Raw genomic sequence first — 27,706 nt, forward strand, 5'->3', positions numbered from 1 at the left:
ACTCACTTGTCCCCCCTTTCATTCTTCATTTATTTCTCTCTTGGCTCTCTCTCTCACTCAATCACTCCTTTGCTCTTTTCCTCTCCATCTCTACTTTACTGAGACCTAAACTGCTACTTTGAATGACAGAGGGGACCCAGTGTGTAACGCACACACTCTGAGCTAATTTAGAGAGCTGTAGCACATTGGATCAGGAGCCCCGGTCTCTCTCTATCTCTCTTTCACTCTCTCTCTCTCTATCTCTCTCTCTCTCTTCCCCTCTCTATCTCTCTGTCCGTCCGCTCATCTGTGGTTGTGTATGGGAGAGGAGGGCTAACATGGACTTGGTGGGTCTCTCTCTGCCTCTAATACTTGTGTTTTGGCAATGGACAACCACCACAGGTGCCGCCGGTAAGACGTTAATCAGCATTAAGATAGTTTGTTTTGGTTATTGTTTGTTGTTGTAGTAGTACACTCTTAGAAAAAAGGGTTCCAAAAGGGTTCTTCGGCTGTCCCCATAGCAGAACCCTTTTTGGTTTCAGGTAAAACCCCCTTTTTGGTTCCAGATATAACCATTTTGGGTTCCTCTGTGGAACCAACAAGGGGTATTCAAAGGGTTCTCCTATAGGGACAGCTGAAGAACCCTTTTAGGTTCTAGATAGCGCCTTCTTTTCTAAGAGTGTCGCGGTGGGGGTGCTAGTGGTGGTAGTGGTGGTGGTCGTGGTGGTGGTGATGATGGTGGTGGTGGTGGTAGTGGTAGTGGTGGTGGTAGATGTGGTGGAAGGGGGCTTGGTGGTGCAGTGGTCTAAGGCACTGCATCTCAGTGCTAGCTGTGCCACTAGAGATCCTGGTTCGAATCCAGGCTCTGTCGTAGCCGGCCGCGACCGGGAGACCCATGGGGCGGCGCACAATTGGCCCAGTGTCGTCCAGGGTAGGGGAGGGAATGGCCGGCAGGGATGTAACTCAGTTGGTAGAGCATGGCGTTTGCAATGCCAGGGTTGTGGGTTCGATTCCCACGGGGGGCCAGTATGAAAAATAAAAAAATAATGTATGCACTCACTAACTGTAAGTCGCTCTGGATAAGAGTGTCTGCTAAATTACGTAAATGTAGGTGGTGGTGGTAGTGTTGTTGTTGGAGGTGGTGGTGGTGGTGGAGGTGGAGGTGGTGGAGGTGGTGGTAGTGGTGGTTGAAGAAACTAGTAGTAGTAGTAATAACAGTAGAACAGTGGTGGTAGTGGTAGTAGTGGTAGTAGTGGTGGTAGTGGTGGTTGAAGAAACTAGTAGTAGTAGTAATAACAGTAGAACAGTGGTGGTGGTGGAGGTGGTAGTGGTAGTAGTAGTAGTAGTAGTAGTGGTGGTTGAAGAAACTAGTAGTAGTAGTAGTAATAACAGTAGAACAGTGGTGGTGGAGGTGGTGGTGGTGGTGGTGGTGGTGGTGGTTGAAGAAACTAGTAGTAGTAGTAGTAATAAGTAGTAGCATCAGTAGTAGAACAAGTTGAACAAGGAACAGTATAGTGAAAGTAGTTCAGATATACTGTATATAGTAGTTCAGATATACTGTATATAGTAGTTCAGATATATAGACACCTGTTCATATTGAAGACACCTGTTCATATTGAAAATGTCACTTGCTGATAATATGATGAATAATTTGGTGAATGTAATTGTTGATAACTGCTGTAATGTGTTGTTGTGAGAATGACAATGAAGAAACATGATTTTATTTCCCCTCTTTCAGTGACGTACTGGACGTACACAGGTAAGAACATCTCTCTCAATAACCAAAAGGTATTTAAGTTGATTCATAACTATGTTATTATAACTCATAAAGTAAGTGTAGATCACAGTAGGAATATTATCCCTGCCGCTAAACACTACATAAATACAACAGTACAGTCTCTGTCTGTCTGTCTGTCTGTCTGCCTGCCACTTATTTACATTTTAGTCATTTAGCAGACACTCTTATCCAGAGCAACTTACAGTTAGGGAATACATTATTATTATTTACTTTTTTTGATACTGGCCCCCCGTGGGAATCGAACCCACAACCCTGGTGTTGCAAACGCCATGCTCTATCAACTGAGCTACATCCCTGCCGGCCATTCCCTCCCCTACCCTGGACGACGCTGGGCCAATTGTGCGCCGCCCATGAGTCTCCCGGTCGCGGCCGGCTGTGACAGGGAGTGCCTGGATTCGAACCAGGATCTCTAGTGGCACAGTTAGCACTGTGATGCAGTGCCTTAGACCACTGCGCCACTCAGGAGGCTTATACATCAGCTCACCTACTGTACATTCTTTCTCTCTCTCTCTCTCTCTCTCTCTCTCTCTCTCTCTCTCTCTCGCACTCTCTCTCTCTCGCACGCTCTCTCTCTCTCTCTCGCTCTCTCTCTCTCGCGCTCTCTCTCTCTCGCACTCTCTCTCGCTCTCTCTCTCTCTCTCTCTCTCTCTCTCGCTCTCGCTCTGCTCTCGCTCTCGCTCTCGCTCTCGCTCTCGCTCTCGCTCTCGCTCTCGCTCTCGCTCTCGCTCTCGCTCTCGCTCTCGCTCTCGCTCTCGCTCTCGCTCTCTCTCGCTCTCCTGGCATGGGAGAAACAGAAATGAGGAGTGGGGGATGGAGGGAGGGAGGGAAATGGGGGTGCAGAAGAGGGAAAGAGAGCTAGAGAGGGGGAGGAAAACAAGATAAGTGGCAGGTGCACGAGGAGGATGAAGAGATGGAAAGACGTGTTTTAGCAGCATTGTTATGCCACACAATAACCCTGTGTGTTAATTGTACTGTCCAGGCTGAGGAACACTGGCTGCCTATCATGTGGACAATGACACTGTAGACCTGAATGGCCCTGAGTGTACACACTACCACTCTGTATGCATTCAGTAAGTTCACACAGAGCTTTTCTATTCACATGCAGTACAGTCCAGTACAGTATGTCTTCTAACCAGGGCATGTGTCCAGGTCTAGCTGACATTGTGTTTTTCTCAGTGTTCTATAGGACTGGATATACTGTTAAAGTAACTGGTCCTGAGGAGTTGTGTTGTGTTGGTGTGTGTGAGGGGATCTGTGGCATTCTGTGGCTGGCTCACTCACAGGCACTGCGGCTCTTTGTATGGCGTTGTGTGTGTGTGTTTGTGTGAATGTGTGGCATTGTTCCCATCCACATTGGGGACAGTGGCAGCGCTATGAGAGGTAGAGCAGGGCAGAATGACGGAATATTCTCTCCATTGTAACCATGGGGACCTCCATGACAACCAACTGTGGAGCTGCAGGACAAGTTTTTCTCCTTTTTTGGGGGCGGTGGGCAAGGAGGGGGATAGAGGACGGATTAGAGGTACAGGCCGGGGGAGGGGAGTGTGCATGTGTATGTGTGTGTGTGTAGGCCCAGCTAGCACATTTGGTTCCTTGGAAGTTGTGGGAACGTATGTTTTTGGTTTGACATTGCCATATGTTTTCTGACAAGTAAAACTGAACATTTTTTAACATAAGTGAAAATGTTGCCTGTTTTTATGTTGCAGGGAGGTTCTGATAAAGTTTTACTCTGGTTCCTTCCCACTGGGCAAAAACTGGTTGAGTCATCAACGTTAGGGCATTTCGTATTTTTTTAAATCCAACTTTTAACCTAAATCCAATGACATGGTGAAATGTTTTGTTGATTTCACGTTTAATTCACGTTAGTTGACAACAACCAAATGTAAATCAAAACTAGACGTTGAACTGACGTCGGTGCCCAGTGGGTTGAACGTTTTCCTGGGAGGCTTTATTAACGCTCTGAGAATTAAAATTATAGGTTATTTGGAGGTTTTTTAATAACTTCCTTAAAACTTTCACTGGGAATGTTTCAATAAAACTTTAAATAACACTGCTAGCTTATTACGGTTAACTTTTTTTAAACTCCAAGAACAGATAGGACACATGGAAATTCATTTTCTTAGGCATTATTCATGCAAACACATTTATTTTAATTATGACACAGTGAGGGATCAGTGAGATTCGAACCAATCCTTTTCTGTTCTCTATCCATGGAATTAATCCACTGCGCCACCAGGATGAAGCGCAAATGATACATTTTTTAAACTCATACAAAGCTGTTAATTTTAGTCTATTCAAACAGACCCCATGCAAAGGAAACAAGTAGTCATTAAGATCAGGTGTGGCCAATTAGTGGGCGCAGCCAACACAACTGAACACACTTAGCTAGATAGAGGATAGAGAGAGTTTTATTGATGCTGAGAACGGAATGTATACGTTTTAAATAACATTCTTAGAACATTCTCTGAACGGTTACTTTGTTTACAAACATTGGAGTAAAACAAGCTTATATTTTGTGTTCTGATGTGATATGACATTTGAACTAAGCTCATGAGGCATTTATAAGTTATATTCTTCAAGAATCAATGGGTGCATATCATTAATTTATAAGTCCAAAAATGCATGTAGCAACTGCTGATTGCGCCTTTAAAGTAATGAAATACCAAGAAAATAAAGTTCCTGTGCTGAAAACGTTCCAAAGCTAAACAACTATCCTGCACCATTCCCAGAAAGTTGTGGGAAGATTGTATGCAAAATCACCATAGGACAACCATGCTCTCACCAAGCTCTAACAAACATATGGTTCACATAACTTTTTTTGTGGTAGCTGGGGGGATAGTGATGGTGTAAAAATGTCTCTCTCTAATCCCCCTAGGAAAGTAAAATCCCCCTGAGCCCACTGCAGATAAACACTAGGGTGGAGTGTGAGAGACAGAGTGTGTGTGTGTGTGTGTGTGTGTGTGTGTGTGTGTGTGTGCGTAAATATAGCACTAATGTAGAAAGGATACCCTCACACTGATTGACATTGGCATGGAGAGTAGAGGACTGACCTCCGTAGCAGGCTAGGGCACACTGAGGGTTGGAGAGGAGACCTCATATTGAGATCTGACTGCTGACTGAATGCCTGGGTTATGAAATGTGGGGCCACACTGACTATGAACCGTCTGTGTATTCTGTATTATTAACTGTTATAAACTGGGTGGTTCATGCCCTGAATGCTGATTGGCTGAAAGCCGTGGTATATGAGGGGTATACCCCGGGTATGACAAAACATTTATTTTTACTGTTCTAATTACGTTTGTAACCATTTTATAATAGCAATAAGGCACCTCGGGGGTTTGTGGTATATGGCCAATATACCACGGCTAAGGGCCGTATCCAGGCACTCTGCGTTGCGTTGTGCATAAGAATAGCACTTAGCCGTGGTATATTGGCCATGTACCACACCCCCTCGGGCCTTATTGCTTAATTATACTATGGCATTGTTGAATACTTGTTTCTGATTGTCTTGAAAGGCTTCTTGTAATTGTGGTGGTTTGAGTCTAAGTTGTGTTCCTGCCCCTGCCCTTTACTACCATCCCTCCTCTCCTCTTTTCTGCCTACTCTCAAATTCAAATTCTTTCTCTTGCTTGTCACTCTCTCATTCTCTACATGTCCTTTCATTATTCCACCTCTCTGACCCCCTCTCCTGTCTTCCCTCAGTCTCTCTAGTCTGAATCCCCTCTACCCCTGTCTCTCTCTCTCTCTCTCTCTCTGTTTGCATCTCTCTTTCTCTCTGTGCCCAGAACGTCTGTCTGTGCACCTATCAGTCTCCCTCTCTCTGCTCCCCTGTTTCTCTCTCCCCTCCAATTAGTATTGAAGAAGGATGTTTGTGTGTGTGTGCTCACCACTGTGAATATAATGCACCACCTCATGACTGACCACTGACTTTACACTCCTGTATACACTCTCTCTCGCGTGCACACACACACACACACACACACACACACACACACACACACACACACACACACACACACACCATCCAGTATTCTAACATTCTGATACTCCATACAGACATAGGATCTTAATTTGACCAGTATTGTTGTAGCAAAATAATCCTGCAGCAACAAGATTAGAACTTTTAGTCCATAATATTGCTTGACCGGTGGTTAGGCTATTAGCTGGACAAAAGTATGTTACATGAAAAGTGCAATATTGCCTTCAGATAGTATTCATACCCCTTAAAGTATTCCACATTTTGTTGTGTTACAGCCTGAATTCAAAATGGATTAAATATGTTTTTTTCTCACCCATCTACACATAATAATACACCATAATGACAAATTGAAAACATGTTTTCATAAATTGTTGCCAATTTATTGAAAATGAAATACAGAAATCACATTTATATAAGTATTGAGTCATTACTTTGTTGAAGCACCTTTGGCAGCGATTACAGCTGTGAGTCTTTCTGGGTAAGTCTCTAAGAGCTTTCCACACCTGAATTGTGCAACATTTGCCCATTATTCTTTTCAAAATTCTTCAAGCTCTGTCAAATTGGTTGTTGATTGTTGCTTGACAACCATTCTCCAGTCTTGCCATAGATAAAGTAGATTTAAGTCAAAACTGTATCTCGGCCACTCAGGAACATTCACTGTCTTCTTGGTAAGCAACTCCAGTGTAGATTTGGCCTTGTGTTTTAGATTATTATCCTGCTGAAAGGTGAATTCATCTCCCAGTGTCTGGTGGAAAGCAGACTAAACCAGATTTTCCTCTAGGATTTTGCCTTTGCTTAGCTCCATTCCATTTCTTTTTCATCCTGAAAAATTCCCCAGTCCTTAACGATTACAAGCATACCCATAACATGATACAGCCACAACTATGCTTGACAATATGGAGAGTGGTACTCAGTAAGGTGTTGTACTGGATTTGTCCCAAACATAATACTTTGTATTCAGGACAAAATGTTTTTTTTGCAGTATGACTTTAGTGCCTTGTTGCAAACAGGATGCATGTTTTGGAATATTTGCATTCTGTACAGGCTTCCTTCATTTCACTCTGTCAATTAGGTTAGTATTGTGGAGTAACTACAATGTTGTTGACCCATCCTCAGTTTTCTCCTATCACAGCCATTAAACTCTGTAACTGTTTTAAAGTTACTATTGGCCTCACTATTGAAATCCATGAGCGGTTTTCTTCCTTAGTCCATAATATTTCTTGGTGGTGGCAAAACAATTATCCTGAACTCATTTAGGCTTGCCATGACAAAAGGGGTTGAATACTTATTGACTCAAGACATTTGAGCTTTTCATTTTTCATTAATTTGTAAACATTTCTAAAAACATAATTCCACTTTGACATTATGGGGTATTGTGTAGGACAGTGACAAGAAACATCTCAATTTACTCCATTTTAAATTCAGGCTGTAATGTAACTGTAATGAATACTCAGACAGAGTGGTAAGATCCAATCGCAGAATAGCGATGCTTTATTAGAGTACAGACAAGGGAATAGCTTAATCGTAGTCGGGCGGGCTGTGGTCAAAACCGGGCCAGGCAGAGACAGGCAGAGGTACCAAGGGAGCGGGCGTAGTCGTAGTCGAGGGCACAGGCACAGGGTCAGAGTACGGTAATCACTGGGATAAACAAGCAGAGGATTAAGCAATTCGGGGAGTCAAACAACAAGGCACAGGTCGGATACACGGGTAATCAAAAACAACAAACTCTCTCTCTCTCTCGGAACAAAACGCTTAGCAAGTCACAATGGAACAATACCTCGCACCGACTGAGCTTCTGAGCACACCTTATATCCTACACTAATTACTGACAGGTGTGCTCAGAACTCAGGTGAACCAGATCGAGTCTGATGACTCCCCCTCTCTGTAGATCGGGGAAGTGTCAGACTCTGTCTAGACCCAGCCAACCCCCGATCCCTTACAGTATCCCCCTCCCCAGGGCCGGCTCCTGACGGCCTTCCACCTCTACCGGGTGGTCTTCCTCTGGGTCGGGGTCCTGGATGATCTGGGTGTTCAGCGTGGAAGGTGGCCTTGAGAGCGGGGTCCAGTATGTCCTTAGCAGGGATCCAGGACCGTTCCTCAGGTCCATATCCCTCCCAGTCCACGAGATATTCGATGCCCCCTCGTCTCCGTCTTGACTCCAGTATCTCGTGGACTGTATAGGTGGTGTCCTGTTCATCCTCCAAAGGTGGTGTAGTAGGTTGTTGAGCAATTGGGGGTACATCGGGCTATAGTGGACAGCTTTCAACAGGGAGACGTGGAACGTAGGGTTTATCCTGTAGTGTCGAGGGAGTAACAGACGGTAGGTGACAGGGTTAATACGTCTCAGTACCTTGAAAGGCCCGATGTACCTGGGTTGGAGCTTCTTGCAGCTCCGTCGGAACCGCAGGTCTCGGGTAGACAGCCACACTCATTGCCCGGGTTGATAAGTGGGAGTAGGTCTCCGGCGTCGGTCGGCGTAGGTCTTTTGCTGTTGTGAGGCCTGACTGAGATGTTGATGGGCCGTCTCCCAGACCTGCGCACTCCGACGGAACCACTGCGTCCACCGCCGGTACCATCCCGGGTGCGGTATCCCACGGGAACAGGGGTGGTTGATACCCTAGAACACACTGGAAGGGCGTTAGACGTAGGGAGGTGTGAATGAGTGAGTTCTGAGCATACTCTACCCAAGGAAGGAATCGGCTCCACTCTTGCGGCTGCCGCGAACATTGTTGCCGTAGATACTTCCCAATTTCCTGGTTGAGCCGTTCTGTCTGCCCATTGGCCTGGGGATGATATCCGGAGGTGAGGCTCACCGAGATGCCCAAGCGTTCGCAGAAGGCCTTCCATACCCGGGATACGAACTGGGGTCCCCGGTCGGAAACAATATCCTCCAGAACACCAAACTGCCGGAACACCTGGTTAAACATAGTCTCAGCCATCTGAGTGGCGTTAGGTAAACGGGTCATGGGTACTAACCGGCACATCTTGGAGAATCGATAGATGACCACGAGAATTACAGTATGGCCCTATGATTCTGGTAGATCGGTAACAAAGTCCATAGCAATGTGCGACCAGGGTCGTTGAGGAGTTGGCAATGGCATCAGCTTACCCTCCGGTAGTGCTCGAGGCGCCTTGGACTGAGCACATACTGGGCAGGATAATACGTAGTCTCTGACGTCATCTGTGAGGGAATCCCACCAGTATTTTCGACTGATGAGTCGTGTAGTTCGAGTGATTCCGGGATGACCAGATCCTAGCGACGTGTGGCACCATTCCATCAGTTGAGGTCGAAGCGGAGCTGGTACAAACACCTTCGACACTGGGTTTCTGGAGGGGCTGGTTCCGCTTGGAGGCTCTCCTGAATAGTGTCATCGATAGCCCACCTCACAGGACCAGCACGGCAACTCATGGGGAGGATAGGTTCTGGTTCCACGGGTCTTTCCGCGCGCTCGAACCGTCGGGAAAGCGCGTCCGCCTTACAATTCTTGGACCCGGGAATATAAGAGACAGTGAATTGGAAACGGTTGAAGAATAAAGACCACCTTGCCTGTCGGGAGTTCAGTCGTTTAGCACTGTGAAGATACTCCAGATTGCGGTGGTCCGTGAGCACTTGGAACGGATGATCTGCTCCCTCCAGCCAATGTCTCCACTCCTCCAGTGCTAACTTCACGATTTCCCACGTCGTAGTTCTGCTCGGCCGGATTCAGCTTCTTAGAAAAAAAAGCACAGGGTCGTGATTTGGGCGGCTCACCTTGGCGCTGGGATAGCACGGCTCCAACTCCAACCTCCGAGGCGTCCACCTCCACGATAAACGGCAAGGTAGGATCCGGCTGACATAAAATGGGAGCGGTGGTAAAGCGTTGTTTCAATGTCTCAAAAGCCCGCACTGCCCCCTCCGTCCATTTCAGACCACGACCCTTGTAGCTGGTCATCGCCGACAGGGGGAGCTGCGGTTGTGCTGAAATTACGCACGAACCGTCTATAGTAATTGGCAAACCCTAAGAATCTCTGGAGCTCTTTCACCGTCTGGGGTTGAGGCCAGTCTCGTACAGCTTGCACCTTGGATTCATCCAGTTTTACCCCGTCGGGAGTGAGTATGGCCCCAAGGAAGGAAATCGTAGTGACATGGAATTCACTCTTTTCGGCCTTCACGAACAGAGAGTGTTGTCGGAGTCGGTCCAGAACCTGTCGTACATGGGACGCATGTTCACTCAGAGAGTTAGAGTAGATTAGGATGTCATCAATGTACACTATAACAAAGCGATCAATCAAGTCCCTGAAAATGTCATTCATGAACGCCTGGAACACAGAGGGCGCGTTAGTAAGTCCATAGGGCATGACACAATATTCATAATGTCCTCGATGGGTGATGAAGGCGGTCTTCCATTCATCCCCTTCTCTAATGCGCACCAGATTGTACGCACTCCTGAGGTCCAGTTTACTGTAGATGGAGGCCTGCCCCACCTGCTCGAGGGCTGCTGGAATCAAAGGAAGCGGGTAACGATTTTTAATGGTAATATCGTTCAAACCTCGATAGTCTATACAAGGACGCAGTCCGCCATCCCTTTCTTAACAAAGAAAAAACTGGATGCGGCGGGAGACGTAGATGGGCGAATGGCCCCTTGCTGTAGTGCCTCATCAATATACTTGCTCATAGATTCTCGTTCCGGCTGTGACAAAGGGTAGATTCTTCCGCGAGGAGGTGTAGCCCCGGATAGCAGATCAATTGCACAGTCCCAGGTCCGATGCGGTGGTAACACGGTAGCCCTCTCCTTGGAGAACACCTGCGCGTAATCCTGGTACTCTGTAGGAACAACAGTAGACACCGCACCCTGCGCATCCTCCACAGTAGACGTTTTGCAAGGTAAATTGAGGCACTCTGCCCTACATACCTCACTCCAAGCCGTGATATCGCCAGATCTCCAGGAGATGACCGGATCATGGGTAACGAGCCAGGGGTGGCCGAGGACTAGCGGCTCCCGTGGAGCGGAGATGACGAACAGAATGATGTTCTCATGGTGCAGGGAGCCCACTTGTAACTTTATTTCCTCGGTACGGTGCGTAATGAACCCAGTGCCCATGGGCTCACCGTCTAGCGCGTTGACTCGCAGGGGAGGTTGAATTGGGATAAGTTGAACTCCCAATTCCTCAGCGAGACCCACATCCATAAAACTGGCAGCCGCCCCGGAATCAATAAGACCTTCCAATCTGCGCACTCTCTCTCCAACAGATAAGGTAACTGGCACATACATTTGTTTAGATGTGATGTTGAAAACGTGAGTCTCACTCACCGGTTTGGCAGTTCCGAGGCGATATTCTGGGGTACGGTTTGGTCGTACCGGACATTGCCGAATGAAATGACCCGACTGACCACAATACAGGCATAGTCCGTCTTGCCGACGTTGTTGTCTCACCGAACCCTGTAGGGGTGACTGTCCCAGTTGCATAGGTTCCTCCTCAGATTCTCTCCTCCGCTCTGACGATTGCGTAGGACCAGTGACCGAGGGCTCCCGGACTGATTATCAATAGAGATGGCGATGTTGATAAACTCATGTAGCGCAGTGATATCTCCCCGACAAGCCAACTCAGTCTGTACTTCTTTGCGCAGCCCTCTTCGGAAAACGGTGAGCAAAGCAGTCTCGCTCCATCCGCTACCGGCTGCTATAGTACGGAACTCTAAAGCGTAGTCGGCTACTGTGCGACGGCCCTGCTGAAGTTCGCATAGTTGGTCTCCCACGCTACTCCCAGATACTGGGTGGTCGAACACCTCTTGGAACAGTCTCTTAAACTGAACTTCCGCATTCAACTCGGGGTCCTCAGCTGCCCAAAGCGCAGTAGCCCAATCCAGTGCTCTACCCGTTAGCAGAGAAATCATGAAATCCACCCTGCTACGGTCATCGGAAAACATAGTACGATTATACGACATATACAGGGACGTCTGGAGTAGAAACCCCTGACATTTGCCAGGTTCCCCGTCGTACCTTGTCGGTAGAGAAATCGGAGGTGCATGACGAGGACTGACCGTGCTCGGGGTGGTGCCTTCAGCCGCACCAGCGTTGAGTAGCTGCAGGAGTTCATCCATCCGTTTCTCCTGTATCTCCCATCGCCTCTGTAATTCCGCTGGATCCATGGTAAAGGCGAGGTATTCTGTAATGAATACTCGGACAGAGTGGTAAGATCCAATCGCAGAATAGCGATGCTTTATTAGAGTACAGACAAGGGAATAGCTTAATCGTAGTCGGGCGGGCTGTGGTCAAAACCGGGCCAGGCAGAGACAGGCAGAGGTACCAAGGGAGCGGGCGTAGTCGTAGTCGAGGGCACAGGCACAGGGTCAGAGTACGGTAATCACTGGAATAAACAAGCAGAGGATTAAGCAATTCGGGGAGTCAAACAACAAGGCACAGGTCGGATACACGGGTAATCAAAAACAACAAACTCTCTCTCTCTCTCTCGGAACAAAACGCTTAGCAAGTCACAATGGAACAATACCTCGCACCGACTGAGCTTCTGAGCACACCTTATATCCTACACTAATTACTGACAGGTGTGCTCAGAACTCAGGTGAACCAGATCGAGTCTGATGACTCCCCCTCTCTGTAGATCGGGGAAGTGTCAGACTCTGTCTAGACCCAGCCAACCCCCGATCCCTTACAGTAACAACATGTGAAAAAAGTCAAGGGGTGTGAATACTTTCTGAAGGCACTGTAACTGTGTGTTAGTGCAGGTTTTCAGTGAATTTATGTAAATCACGAAGTTCATCTGCATTTCCTGCGGTGCAGGAAAATTCTCAGCAACAAAAGAGTGATCAAATTAAGATCCTACACATTTACATACTCCCTCTCTCCCAAGCTTTCAAACCTTCTAATACTACTGGACACACTCACTCCCAAACATTCTAGAATTAGTATTCTAACCCTTTCTACTACTGTATCTCTTACTCTATATTAGTGTAACATAATCATGTAAGATTTAATTGGGCCTTTCTTCGTTGGCTAATAAGTCTTTGTGTGTGTGTAAGTGTGTTTGTTTGTGTACTGTATATGTGTGTGTGTGTTGTGTGTCTGGGTGTGTGTTCGTCAGGGTGATGATGCTCATTAGGCAATTGTCCTTAGTCAGAGCAGGTCAAGTACAGAGGATGAGTGTGAAAGACAGGATGAGCAGGGTGGTAATGTGATAGGTCAAGAGGTCAATATGAAATGACTGGCCATGCTTAATGTGTGTGGTACATCACTGATAGAGAGTCACAATATGTGTCATGTTTTGGTCACTCTCTTCCCTTCCCCTCCCCCTCAGGATCAGTAGGCCAATCCAAGTGGGCGGAGTACTTCCCAGACTGTGGTGGTAAGGCCCAGTCTCCGGTTGACGTGGCAACGGTCCAGACCCAGTATGACCCCAGCCTGGGCCCTCTGACACCCCTGGGTTATGGCCAGCATGGCAACAAACCCTTCAGCCTCTACAACAATGGACATACAGGTAACTACAGCAACCATGCTGACTTCATCACTAACAACAGACATACAGGTAACTACAGCAACCATGCTGACTCCATCACAAACAACAGACATACAGGTAACTACAGCAACCATGCTGACTCCATCAGTAACAACAGACATACAGGTAACTACAGCAACCATGCTGACTCCGTCACTAACAACATACAGGTAAATACAGCAACCATGCTGACTCCATCACTAACAACATACATACAGGTAACTACAACAACCATGCTGACTCCATCACTAACAACATACATACAGGTAACTACAGAATCCATGCTGACACCATCACTAACAACATACAGGTAACTACAGCAACCATGCTGACACCATCACTAACAAACCATGCTGACTCCATCACCAACAACAGACATACAGGTAACTACAGCAACCATGCTGACTCCATCAGTAACAACAGCCATAAAGGTAACTACAGAAACAATGCTGACTTCATCACTAACAACAGACATACAGGTAACTACAGCCACCATGCTGACTCCATTACTAACAACATAGATACAGTATACTACAGAAACCATGCTGACAACATCACTAACAACATACAGGTAACTACAGCAACCATGCTGACTCCATCACTAACAACATACATACAGGTAACTACAGCAACCATGCTGACTCCATCATTAACTACATACAGGTAACTACAGGAACCATGCTGACTCCATGACTAACAACATACATACAGGTAACTACAGCAACCATGCTGACTCCATCACTAACAACAGACACACAGGTAACTACAGCAACCATGCTGACTCCATCACTAACAACATACATACAGGTAACTACATCAAACATGCTGACACCAATACTAACAACATACAGGTAACTACAGCAACCATGCTGACTCCATCACTAACAAACCATGCTGACTCCATCACAAACAACAGACATACAGGTAACTACAGCAACCATGCTGACTCCATCAGTAACAACAGCCATACACGTAACTACAGAAACAATGCTGACTCTATCACTAACAACATACATACAGGTAACTACAGCAACCATGCTGACTCCATTACTAACAACATACATACAGGTAACTACAGAAACCATAATGACACCATCACTAACAACATACAGGTAACTACAGCAACCATGCTGACTCCATCACTAACAACATACATACAGGTAACTACAGAAACCATGGTGACGCTATCACTAACAACATACAGGTAACTACAGCAACCATGCTGACTCCATCACTAACAACATACAGGTAACTACAGCAACCATGCTGACTCCATCACTAACAACATACATACAGGTAACTACAGAATCCATGCTGACACCATCACTAACAACATACAGGTAACTACAGCAACCATGCTGACTCCATCACTAACAAACCATGCTGACTCCATCACAAACAACAGACATACAGGTAACTACAGCAACCATGCTGACTCCATCAGTAACAACAGCCATACAGGTAACTACAGAAACAATGCTGACTTCATCACTAACAACAGACATACAGGTAACTACAGCCACCATGCTGACTCCATTACTAACAACATAGATACAGGATACTACAGAAACCATGCTGACAACATCACTAACAACATACAGGTAACTACAGCAACCATGCTGACTCCATCATTAACTACATACATGTAACTACAGCAACCATGCTGACTCCATCACTAACAACATACATACAGGTAACTACAGCAACCATGCTGACACCATCACTAACAACATACAGGTAACTACAGCAACCATGCTGATACCATCACTAACAACAGACATACAGGTAACTACAGCAAGCATACTGACTCCATCACTAACAACATACATACAGGTAACTACAGCAACCATGCTGACTCCATCACTAACAACATACATACAGGTAACTACAGCAACCAGGCTGACTCCATCACTAAAAACAGACATGCAGGTAACTACAGCAACCATGCTCACTCCATCACTAACAACATACATACAGGTAACTACAGAAACCATGCTGACGCCATCACTAACAACATACAGGTAACTACAGCAACCATGCTGACTCCATCACTAACAACAGACAGGTAACTACATCAACCATGCTGACTCCATCACTAACAACATACAGGGAACTACAGCAACCATGCTGACTCCATCACTAACATCAGACATACAGTTAACTACAGCAACCATGCTGACTCCATCACTAACAACAGACATACAGGTAACTACAGCAAACATGATGACACCATCACTAACAACATACAGGTAACTACAGCAACCATGCTGACTCCATCACTAACAACAGACATACAGTTAACTACAGCAACCATGCTGACTCCATCACTAACAGCAGACATTCAGGTAACTACAGCAACCATGCTGACTCCATCACTAACAACATACATATAGGTAACTACTGAAACCATGATGACGCCATCACTAACAACATACAGGTAACTACAGCAACCATGCTGACTCCATCACTAACAACAGACAGGTAACTACAGCAACCATGCTGACTCCATCACTAACAACATACAGGGAACTACGGCAACCATGCTGACTCCATCACTAACAACATACATACAGGTAACTACAGCAAACATTCTGACACCATCACTAACAACATACAGGTAACTACAGCAACCATGCTGACTCCATCACTAACAACAGACAGGTAACTACAGCAACCATGCTGACTCCATCACTAACAACATACAGGGAACTACGGCAACCATGCTGACTCCATCACTAACAACATACATACAGGTAACTACAGCAAACATACTGACTCCATCACTAACAACAAACATAAAGGTAACTACAGCAATCATGCTGACTCCATCACTAACAACATACAGGTAACTACAGCAACCATGCTGACTCCATCACTAACAACAGACATACAGGTAACTACAGCAACAATGCTGACTCCATCACTAACAACATACATACAGGTAACTACAGAAACCATGCTGACGCCATCACTAACAACATACAGGTAACTACAGCAACCATGCTGACTCCATCACTAACAACATACAGGTAACTACAGCAACCATGCTGACACCATCACTAACAACATAAATGTAACTGCAGCAAGCATACTGACTCCATCACTAACAACAAACAAAAAGGTAACTACAGCAATCATGCTGACTCCATGACTAACAACAGACATATTTGTAACTACTGCAACCATGCTGACTCCATGACTAACAACAGACATACATGTAACTACAGCAAGCATACTGACTCCATCACTAACAACATACATACAGGTAACTACAGCAACCATGCTGACTCCATCACTAACAACATACATACAGGTAACTACAGCAACCAGGCTGACTCCATCACTAAAAACAGACATGCAGGTAACTACAGCAACCATGCTCACTCCATCACTAACAACATATATACAGGTAACTACAGAAACCATGCTGACGCCATCACTAACAACATACAGGTAACTACAGCAACCATGCTGACTCCATCACTAACAACAGACAGGTAACTACATCAACCATGCTGACTCCATCACTAACAACATACAGGGAACTACAGCAACCATGCTGACTCCATCACTAACATCAGAAATACAGTTAACTACAGCAACCATGCTGACTCCATCACTAACAACAGACATACAGGTAACTACAGCAACCATGCTGACTCCATCACTAACAACATACATACAGGTAACTACAGAAACCATGCTGACGCCATCACTAACAACATACAGGTAACTACAGCAACCATGCTGACTCCATCACTAACAACATACATGTAACTACAGCAACCATGCTGACTCCATTACTAACAACATACATACAGGTAACTACAGCAAGCATACTGACTCCATGACTAACAACAGACATATTTGTAACTACTGCAACCATGCTGACTCCATTACTAACAACAGACATACATGTAACTACAGCAACCATGCTGACTCCATTACTAACAACATACATAAAGGTAACTACAGCAAGCATACTGACTCCATGACTAACAACAGACATACATGTAACTACAGCAACCATGCTGACTCCATGACTAACAACAGACATACAGGTAACTACATTAAGCATACTGACTTCATCACTAACAACAGACATACAGGTAACTACAGCAACCATGCTTTCCCTCCCTCACAGTGATGGTTCCTCTCCCAGACTGGATGGGTGTAGAGGGGCTGCCCTGGCAGTTCACGGCCGTCCAGATGCACCTGCACTGGGGCAATGGAGCCCCGGGGGCTGGGGGCAGCGAACACACCATCAACGGTCAGAATACCTCTGCAGAGGTGAGTCACAATGTGTGTGTGTGTGTTTGGAGGGGGGTGGGGTGTGAGGGGTATTGGTGGGTGAGAGTGCACGAGTGTGTGTGTGTGTGTGCACACGCACGTGTGTGTTTCTACGCCTGCATGGGTAAGGACATGTGTACGTGCCAAATTGTATATCCAGGCAGGTTGCAGTATTAAGCACTTCAGTTGAGAAACCATACTATAATCCTATTAAATATTATACAAAAAGACTAAACAGCAATCTAGACTTTTAACTAATCTGGTTTACACTAGCCATAGTAGGAGAAAACAAACCTGAAAATAAAAGTTATTGGAGAATAAGTGTTTGAATTATGTTAATTAATTGGGGAGTGGAATTAAATCTGATTGAAATTGTTGTAAATACTTCAGGATTAGAAATAGATTTCAACTGGCAAGCATGCCAAATAAAAGCCTCTCAAACACCTACAGTATACACAGTATACACAGGAAGGGGAACCAACTTACTAATGTTGGCAGTGTATTTACTGTACCGCAACAACACACACACACACACACTCTCTCTTTTGGAACTTGGAACAGTTCTCTGTGGGAAGGGAATGAAGGGAATGTAGAACATGCAGTGGATCTGCAAAAATGGCTGGAGAGGTGATGGAGTGAGTGATGGAGAGAGAGAGAGAGAGAGAGAGAGAGAGAGAGCGAGAGAGCGAGAGAGCGAGAGAGAGAGAGAGAGAGAGCGAGAGAGCGAGAGAGAGAGAGAGAGAGAGAGAGAGAGAGAGAGAGAGAGAGAGAGAGAGAGAGAGAGAGAGAGAGAGAGAGAGAGAGAGAGAGAGAGAGAGAGAGAGAGAGAGAGAGAGAGAGAGAGAGAGAGAGAGAGAGAGAGAGAGAGAGAGAGAGAGAGAGAGAGAGAGAGAGAGAGAGAGAGAGAGAGAGAGAGAGAGAGAGAGAGAGAGAGAGAGAGAGAGAGAGAGAGAGGACGATTAACTCAGATCCTGTCCATCTGCTACTGCACAGGTATGCCAACAGAGAGAGAGAGTGAGAAGGAGGGACAGAGAGAGAGAGAGAGAGAGAGAGAGAGAGAGAGAGCGAGAGGGGGAGGGACAGCGAGAAAGAGAGAGAGAAGCGGGAGAGGGGAGAAGGAAAGAGGAGCCACAATAAATACAAGTTTGAAAACATGGACGAGACGCTCCATGCTTTGGTTACACACTATTACAATTAGTCTCTATCTCATTTACTCACTCCCTTTCTCTTTGTATATCCCCCCTCCCTCTCTCGATCACGCTCTCATTCCCTCTCCCTGACTCTCTCTTTCTTCCATCTGACCCCTATGTAAACGAATGAAGCAGCTAACCATGTTCCCTCTCTGTGTAGCTGCACGTGGTGCACTACAACTCAGAGCTGTACCCTAACATGTCAGTGGCTATGACCCAGCAGGATGGACTGGCAGTACTGGGAGTCCTCATAGAGGTAGGACTATTACATCACAACTAACTGACAATCACATCAACCACTGGATACATTACATACTTCAAAAGTGTTGTATTTGTATTCTTTACAATTGGTTACAAATTCCTTTTATTTACGTTATATTTCTTCAGTTGGAAAATCTTCACATCACCAGATTAGTAAGAAAGGCTTTCTGAATGTATAGTAAAGCATGTACACTTGACCTAAAGGGAAGATGTGTGATCTGTCAGACAGGTGAGGAGGCTAACCCGGCTTTTTGGAACATTCTCAACTACCTGGGTCGCGTCAGACACGCAGGTGAGACAGCTGTCAATCAAAGTACACTTTAACCAATCAGCATTATTATTACAGCTACCTTCTAGCAATTTTACCGTTCAAATTACATTGGTATCCACGACTACAGTAGTTTATGGGGATTCTCTGGTTTCTTATGGAAGTGCCAAACAGCACCGCTGTGAGCCCCCAGGAATCAAACCCTGTACCTCTCCTCTAACCTTCATCCCTCCATTCCTCCCTCCATTCCTCCCTCCGTTCCTCCCTCCGTGGTCAGGTCAGAGTGTGTCCATCCCAGCCTTTGATGTCCAGTCCCTCCTGCCCTCTGACCTGGGGCGGTACTACCGATACAATGGCTCCCTCACCACCCCTCCCTGCTTCCAGAGTGTCCTCTGGACCCTCTTCACAGAGACCGTCAAAATCTCACACACACAGGTGAGGGAAGGTGTGTGTGTGTGTGTGATGGTGAGATACTTATGCACTTTGCTTGAATTCAAAGCATCACTATGTCCTCCTCTTCTCTTCTCCCCCTCTTCCCTCCTGTCTTCCTTCTCTTCCTCCCATTCCTCCTCTCTTCCCTCCTGTCTTCCTTCCCTTCCTCTCATTCCTCCTCTCTTCCCTCCTGTCTTCCTTCCCTTCCTCCCATTCCTCCTCTCTTCCCTCCTGTCTTCCTTCTCTTCCTCCCATTCCTCCTCTCTTCCCTCCTGTCTTCCTTCCCTTCCTCTCATTCCTCCTCTCTTCCCTCCTGTCTTCCTTCCCTTCCTCCCATTCCTCCTCTCTTCCCTCCTGTCTTCCTTCCCTTCCTCTCATTCCTCCTCTCTTCCCTCCTGTCTTCCTTCCCTTCCTCCCATTCCTCCTCTCTTCCCTCCTGTCTTCCTTCCCTTCCTCCCATTCCTCCTCTCTTCCCTCCTGTCTTCCTTCCCTTCCTCCCATTCCTCCTCTCTTCCCTCCTGTCTTCCTTTTCTTCCTCTCTTCCTCCTCTCTGTCCTCCCTTCTTCCTCAGATGATGAAGCTGGAGACAGTGCTGTATGCCAGTAAGGAGGATGCTGACCGTGTCGTCATGCAGGACAACTACCGTACACCTCAACCACTTAACGACCGGACCATCCTCTCATCTTTCCCATTAGGTAGGGGGGGATAGATAGAGAGGGTGAAAGAAGGAGAGATGACCTTTCACCATGGCGTATTTTATTCACACAGAACATCCCTTTGTAAACAGTGCATTAGGAACAGCCTTGCTCCAGTGTTTCACTCCCCTGCTATCTCTCTCTATGTTCTCTAACGCAACCACTCTGACCCTCAGAACACAATAAACCCCCATGTCCCCATTCATTAAGACAGGTGTCAGAGAGACTGGCATAATGCTAACATGTTAACAGCAGCAGGGCAAGTGCTAGCCTCGTAGCTAACAGCAGCATCAGCAGGAAGAGCATGGGGCGGGCGAGCCTCGCACCGTGACCACTAATAACATTTCACCAAACAGTATTAGTGGACACGGTGTGGGGCTCGGGGTGGACATGTGGAGAAAGGCTAGCACTAAGCACTAGCGTAGCAAAGAGAGGAATATGGTGAGAACTGTGGAAATGTCAAGGGTTACTGACTGTGAAAGATGTGAAAGAGATAAAGAGGGGGATAAGGAGGGGGGGCAGAGAAAAGGAGAGAGACAGGGGGGGGATTGTGGGAGCGATAGGGAGAAAGAGAGAGAGATAGAGAGAGAGATAGAGAGAGAGGAGTTGTAAATGAGAGGGAGGTCTGTTTGTTTACCAGTTGGCTGATTCGTTTTTGCAAAATCTGTTCTCTAAACACTGACACTATTGTTGTCACATGACAAGAGAGGAAGAGCGAGAGATGGAGTGAGAGAGAGAGAGGAGGGAGAGAGAGAGAGAGTGTGAGTGAGAGAGAGAGAGATGGAGGGAGAGAAAGAGAGAGAGAGGTAGAGGGAGAGAGAGCGAGAGAGCGAGAGGTAGAGAGAGAGAGAGAGAGAGAGAGAGAGAGAGAGAGAGAGAGAGAGAGAGAGAGAGAGAGAGAGAGAGAGAGAGAGAGAGAGAGAGAGAGAGAGAGAGAGAGAGAGAGAGAGAGAGAGAGAGAGAGAGAGAGAGAGAGAGAGAGAGAGAGAGAGAGAGAGAGAGAGAGAGAGAGAGAGAGAGAGAGAGAGAGAGAGAGAGAGAGAGAGAGAGAGAGAGAGAGAGAGAGAGAGAGAGAGAGAGAGAGAGAGAGAGAGAGAGAGAGAGAGAGAGAGAGAGAGAGCAGATCACAAAGACAAAGGAGAAAGAAGTTGTGCAAAGTGTTGCCCATGGCTGATTAAACTGAGAGGGAGGCCTATGACAACACCACAGGAAGCTGGTGAGAGGAGGACGGCTCATAATAATGGCTGGGGTGGAGTGAATGGAATGGTATCAAACTCATGGAAACCGCGTGTTTGATACCATTCCATCCCGCCCATCCTCTCCAATTAAGATACCACCAGCCGCCTGTGGACAACACTCATTCCAAAGACTACAGAACACACTATAGATATGTAATCATTTCCCTGTAGGCCTACTAAATGTTAATTGAACATTAATTCCAAATGAATTACAGTACGTCGACTGCATAAACAAAGTAGCACAGTAGTATTTTACATGAACCCTCTGTCATACAGGCTTCATATCATAATCATGTCAAACCGTTATGCCTGTTATTATGTAGGCCTTATGACAGACGTCCAGGTAATAAGACAGTGCTCTAAATAACATATTCCTTTTCCCATTTGCAGAATCAGTGAAGGTGTACACTGCCGGTAAGACGTGGACATTCATAGTTTATTCATTATTAATGTAGGCCTCTGGTGAATGTATATATTTTCATGTTTGATGTATTAGTTGTAATATTTCTCTATCTATGTCTGTCTCAGGCGAGATCACAGCGATAGTAATAGGAGCTCTGTGCGGCTGCGTTGGTCTGGCTGTCATCATTCGCTTCATAGTGAAGACTATACGGTAAGGCACTGAGCTGTTAAATGGGGTTTCTTAGCTTACTAGCCTGCCTGAGTGCTATTACAACAGAGTTATCTGAAGTTGAAACAGTATGGTCAACCAGACTATTGTTATGCTGGTTACCTGTGTTTATCATAGTACAGTATGAAACTGTGGTATGCTTTGATCCAAAATGTCCTGGGTTTCTTTTTGTTCTTTGGTGTCTCAATCTTCACATCTCTCTTGGCAGATTTTTCAAACACCTGCACAATGAAAGGGTCTTGGTAAACAGGTGGAATCCTCCATAATACCTGATACCTACTGCATACATGACCAATACTACATGTTCATAAACCAAATAAATACTACTGCCAGTGTTCTCTATGACAGGGTTCCAATTACAGGGATGTCTGGAGATGCTAGCCACTCCTATAATAAAAGTTTTGGCACCCCTTGAATTGTTAAAAAATATATATATGTGGGCTCCCCCATCAGTGTACCTCCAAGAGTCAATGTGTAATTTGAACCCTGTTCAAAAATAACATTACTATGTTAACCACCAGTGATTGGTAGATTCCCCGGCATGTATGCTCAGGTCTAGGATCAGTTTGTTACTCCAATCCTAACCGTAACCATCAGGAGGTAAAAACACACAACTGACCTTAGATCAGTGCTCAGGGCAACTTCATCCTCTACCGTCTGATTGCTTTGACTGTGTGATAATTGCCCCATTCTTAATCAACCCTTTGTCCCTACATTATGCACTGTACATTTAGATCCAACAGTCTCGCTTGCCAGGCTTAATGCCAAAGACACGTGGTTGGGAATGAGACTAAGATCTGAGATGATTGGATAGGTGTAAGGAATGTGGCAAAAGGTTCACCCAGCCCACACCATACTGTCAATAACTATCTAATTATTTCAGATCTACAAAATGTGCTGAGGAGAAGGATGAAGGGTCGGTTTGGGGCATGATTGTTGCCCTTTTAACGTGATTGTGTCTGTCTATGATGTGATTGTTTGTGTTTCCTGGTCACATGACACTGTGTTTTCATCACGACAGCTCCACCTCTAGCTGGGACGTCATGCCCAGCGTCCGGCCCGCCCCCGTGCCCAGGTCACCAATCAGATAATGACCTTTGACCTTCAACCCTTTAACCCTACTCCCTGATTTGACTCCCCATCATCTGCCTTAGATTCTAACAGTCTGTCCCTGGCTAGAGATAACTCCTAGCTCCCCTAAACTTTGGTGTGTAGCCTCCAGATCTGAAGAAAGCGCATAGATGTGTCGTTAAAATTGGTCTCAGTTGAGCTCATTTTACTTTTAGCATTTGATTTACCTATCTAATTCCTTAAGATCTGCAAACACCAAACTGGTCGGGGCTAGGAGTTGTTTTCTGGACTGGGACTCTAGAAATTCCAACATCATTTATGTATTATCCTAAAGAATCCTAATCCATTCCTGTAATCCTGTTATTCTAGGAAATTTCACAAGTCATCTGTTTAGATTGTTGTGTCTTTAAATTCAGTGTTGGACTAATTATAACACGTTTTCTCCCTCCCAATAACTTTTTAATGCTGTAGCTTCCCACTGGGCACACACTGGTTGAATCAATGTTGTTTCCACGTCATTTACATTTACATTTACGTCATTTAGCAGACGCTCTTATCCAGAGTGACTTACAAATTGGTGCATTCACCTTATAGCCAGTGGGATAACCACTTTACAATATGTTTTTTTTCTTTCTTTCTTTGGGGTGGGGTAAGGGGGGGTAGAAGGATTACTTTATACTATTCCAGGTATTCCTTAAAGAGGTGGGGTTTCAAGTGTCTCCGGAAGGTGGTGAGTGACTCCGCTGTCCTGGCGTCGTGAGGGAGCTTGTTCCACCATTGGGGTGCCAGAGCAGCGAACAGTTTTGACTGGGCTGAGCGGGAACTGTGCTTCCGCAGAGGTAGGGGGGCCAGCAGGCCAGAGGTGGATGAACGCAATGCCCTCGTTTGGGTGTAGGGACTGATGAGAGCCTGAAGGTACGGAGGGGCCGTTCCCCTCACAGCTCCGTAGGCAAGCACCATGGTCTTGTAGCAGATGCAAGCTTCAACTGGAAGCCAGTGGAGTGTGCGGAGGAGCGGGGTGACGTGAGAGAACTTGGGAAGGTTGAACACCAGACGGGCTGCGGCATTCTGGATGAGTTGTAGGGGTTTAATGGCACAGGCAGGGAGCCCAGCCAACAGCGAGTTGCAGTAATCCAGACGGGAGATGACAAGTGCCTGTATTAGGACCTGTGCCGCTTCATGTGTAAGGCAGGGTCGTACTCTCCGAATGTTGTAGAGCATGAACCTACAGGATCGGGTCACCGCCTTGATGTTAGCGGAGAACGACAGGGTGTTGTCCAGGGTCACGCCAAGGCTCTTTGCAATCTGGGAGGAGGACACAACGGAGTTGTCAACCGTGATGGCGAGATCATGGAACGGGCAGTCCTTCCCCGGGAGGAAGAGCAGCTCCGTCTTGCCGAGGTTCAGCTTGAGGTGGTGATCCGTCATTCACACTGATATGTCTGCCAGACATGCAGAGATGCGATTCGCCACCTGGTTATCAGAAGGGGGAAAGGAGAAGATTAGTTGTGTGTCGTCAGCGTAGCAATGATAGGAGAGGCCATGTGAGGATATGACAGAGCCAAGTGACTTGGTGTATAGCGAGAATAGGAGAGGGCCTAGAACTGAGCCCTGGGGGACACCAGTGGTGAGAGCACGTGGTGCGGAGACAGATTCTCGCCACGCCACTTGGTAGGAGCGACCGGTCAGGTAGGACGCAATCCAAGAGTGAGCCGCGCCGGAGATGCCCAACTCGGAGAGGGTGGAGAGGAGGATCTGATGGTTCACAGTATCAAAGGAAGCAGACAGGTCTAGAAGGACAAGAGCAGAGGAGAGAGAGTTAGCTTTAGCAGTGCGGAGAGCCTCTGTGACACAGAGAAGAGCAGTCTCAGTTGAATGACCAGTCTTGAAGCCTGACTGGTTTGGATCAAGAAGGTCATTCTGAGAGTGATAGCAAGAGAGTTGGCTAAAGACGGCACCCTCAAGAGTTTTGGAGAGAAAAGAAAGAAGGGATACTGGTCTGTAGTTGTTGACATCGGAGGGATCGAGTGTAGGTTTTTTGAGAAGGGGTGCAACTCTCGCTCTCTTGAAGACGGAAGAGACATAGCCAGTGGTCAAGGATGAGTTGATGAGCGAGGTGAGGTAAGGGAGAAGGTCACCGGAGATGGTCTGGAGAAGAGAGGAGGGGATAGGGTCAAGCGGGCAGGTTGTTGGGCGGCCGGCCGTCACAAGTCGCAAGATTTCATCTGGAGAGAGAGGGGAGAAAGAAGTCAAAGCATAGGGTAGGGCAGTGTGAGCAGGACCAGCAGTGTCATTTGACTTAACAAATGAGGATCGGATGTCGTCAACCTTCTTTTCAAAATGGTTGACGAAGTCATCCACAGAGAGGGAAGAGGTGAGGGGGAGGAGGATTCAGCAGGGAGGAGAAGGTGGCAAAGAGCTTCCTAGGGTTAGAGGCAGATGCTTGGAATTTAGAGTGGTAGAAAGTGGCTTTAGCAGCAGAAACAGAGGAAGAAAATGTAGAGAGGAGGGAGTGAAAAGATGCCAAGTCCGCAGGGAGTCTAGTTTTCCTCCATTTCTGTTCTGTGAGCTCGCAATGAGTCGTCAAGCCACGGAGCAGGAGGGGAGGACCGAGCCGGCCGGGAGGATAGGGGACATAGAGAGTCAAAGGATGCAGAAAGGGGGGAGAGGAGGGTTGAGGAGGCAGAATCAGGAGATTGGAGGGAGAAGAATTGAGCATAGGGAGGAGATGATAGGATGGAAGAGGAGAGAGTAGCGGGAGAGAGAGAGCGAAGGTTGCGACGGCACATTACCATCTGAGTAGGGGCAGAGTGAGTAGTGTTGGAGGAGAGCGAGAGAGAGAAGGATACAAAGTAGTGGTCAGAGACATGGAGGGGAGTTGCAGTGAGATTAGTAGAAGAACAGCATCTAGTAAAGATGAGGTCAAGCGTATTGCCTGCCTTGTGAGTAGGGGGGGACGGTGAGAGGGTGAGGTCAAAAGAGGAGAGGAGTGGAAAGAAGGAGGCAGAGAGAAATGAGTCAAAGGTAGACGTAGGGAGGTTAAAGTCACCCAGAACTGTGAGGGGTGAGCCATCCTCAATGAATTATGTTGAACCAACGTTGAATCGACGTTGAATTGTCTTCTGTGCCCAGTGAGTTTCTACGTCACACTCCTCTGTTGAGTCATTGATCCGTTCACTCCATCATTCCCTCCAAAACATTGACCAGGCATTATTCCTCACCAAGCTTGTTGTTTACTTTGAGTTTTACTGAACTTTGAAGCCTTTTAATTATTATTACAATAGATGATTTCCCGAGTGGCGCAGTGGTCTAAGGCGCTGCATCGCAGTGCTAGCTGTGCCACTAGAGATCCTGGTTCGTATCCAGGCTCTGTCGTAACCGGCCGCGACCGGGAGACCCATGGGGCGGCACACAATTGGCCCAGCGTCGTCCAGGGAAGGGTGGGAATGGCCGGCAGGGATGTAGCTCCGTTGGTAGAGCATGGCGTTTGCATCGCCAGGGTTGTGGGTTTGATTCCCAAGGGGGGCCAGTATGAAAAATAAACTAACTGTAAGTCGCTCTGGATAAGAGCGTCTGCTAAATGACTAAAATGTAAAAATGTAAATGATTTGATAGATGCTTTATTTAGTCTGTTTACTTTTCTTCATTCTATTTTCAGTCTGTCTGTCTGTCTGTCAGTCAGTATCTCTGTCTGTCTGTCTGTCTGTCTGTCTGTCTGTCTGTCTGTCAGTCCGTCTGTCTGTCTGTCTGTCTGTGTTAGTCTGTCTGTCTGTCAGTCAGTCTATCTGTTTGTCTTCTCCATACCTTTATTCATTGTTGTCGTTTGGTTCTTTTACACACAGACCTACCATTGAGATGTTTCCCAACAAGCACAAATCCATGCAGTTATTTAGTGTATCATAGTAAATGTAGTGTTACCTCCATATTATTGACTGTATGGATGTACAGTGCTAGGAAGTCTATAGGAGAAAGTGACCTCTGCTGGATGATTGAGTAAACTGCTATAAAATACAGTGCTAACAACAGAGGGAGTATGACATACAGCAGGATCAATGAGTTTTCATGCCATGTAGTTCCATTGATGAGACGGACTGCCTGTGCTCTCTGACCTGTAGGACTAAGGAGCCAGGGAAGGAGCTGAAACAGGACGTGGCCCTCAACACGACCTCTGAACCAGGAAAGAATGAAGATCCTGTCCCCACCTCAGTCTGAGACCAATCAGAGACCTCCATGAATGATCCATCCCCCCCTCCCACCAACACCACATTCCACCCTCCGAAGGGCATGGATGAGTGCCTCTATAGCTCTGGTCCAGAGGAGGCTGGTGGGAGGAGGTATGGGAGGACAGGCTCATTGTAATGGCTGGAATGGAATAAATGGAGC

General features: G+C 46.5%; 1 protein-coding gene across 3 annotated transcripts; it reads left to right on the forward strand.

Annotated features, from left to right (window-relative positions):
- LOC121543152 (carbonic anhydrase 14) lies at positions 1–27,706 on the forward strand. 3 transcript variants are annotated; one of them, XM_045205687.1, is made up of 13 exons: positions 1–390; positions 1,718–1,738; positions 13,050–13,229; positions 17,392–17,537; positions 18,888–18,983; positions 19,214–19,280; positions 19,534–19,691; positions 20,260–20,383; positions 22,012–22,035; positions 22,150–22,234; positions 22,461–22,502; positions 23,274–23,327; positions 27,439–27,706. In XM_045205687.1, exons 1-13 carry the CDS (start codon positions 318–320, stop codon positions 27,533–27,535), a joined length of 1,167 nt encoding a protein of 388 aa, XP_045061622.1. In that variant the 5' UTR covers positions 1–317; the 3' UTR covers positions 27,536–27,706. The 3 variants fall into 3 exon arrangements, with proteins under 3 accessions (XP_045061622.1, XP_045061623.1, XP_045061624.1); XM_045205688.1 differs by lacking the exon at positions 22,461–22,502 and having other exon boundaries at positions 3–390; XM_045205689.1 differs by lacking the exons at positions 22,461–22,502; positions 23,274–23,327 and having other exon boundaries at positions 3–390.

This window comes from Coregonus clupeaformis, chromosome 20 (assembly GCF_020615455.1).
Source record: "Coregonus clupeaformis isolate EN_2021a chromosome 20, ASM2061545v1, whole genome shotgun sequence".
NCBI lineage: Eukaryota > Metazoa > Chordata > Actinopteri > Salmoniformes > Salmonidae > Coregonus > Coregonus clupeaformis.

Coding starts and splice junctions, on each gene's coding strand:
- LOC121543152 (XM_045205687.1), top strand. CDS start 318: ATGGACTTGGTGGGTCTCTCTCTGCCTCTAATACTTGTGTTTTGGCAA. Junction 391..1,717: donor AACCACCACAGGTGCCGCCG/GTAAGACGTTAA, acceptor CCCCTCTTTCAG/TGACGTACTGGACGTACACA. Junction 1,739..13,049: donor GACGTACTGGACGTACACAG/GTAAGAACATCT, acceptor CCTCCCCCTCAG/GATCAGTAGGCCAATCCAAG.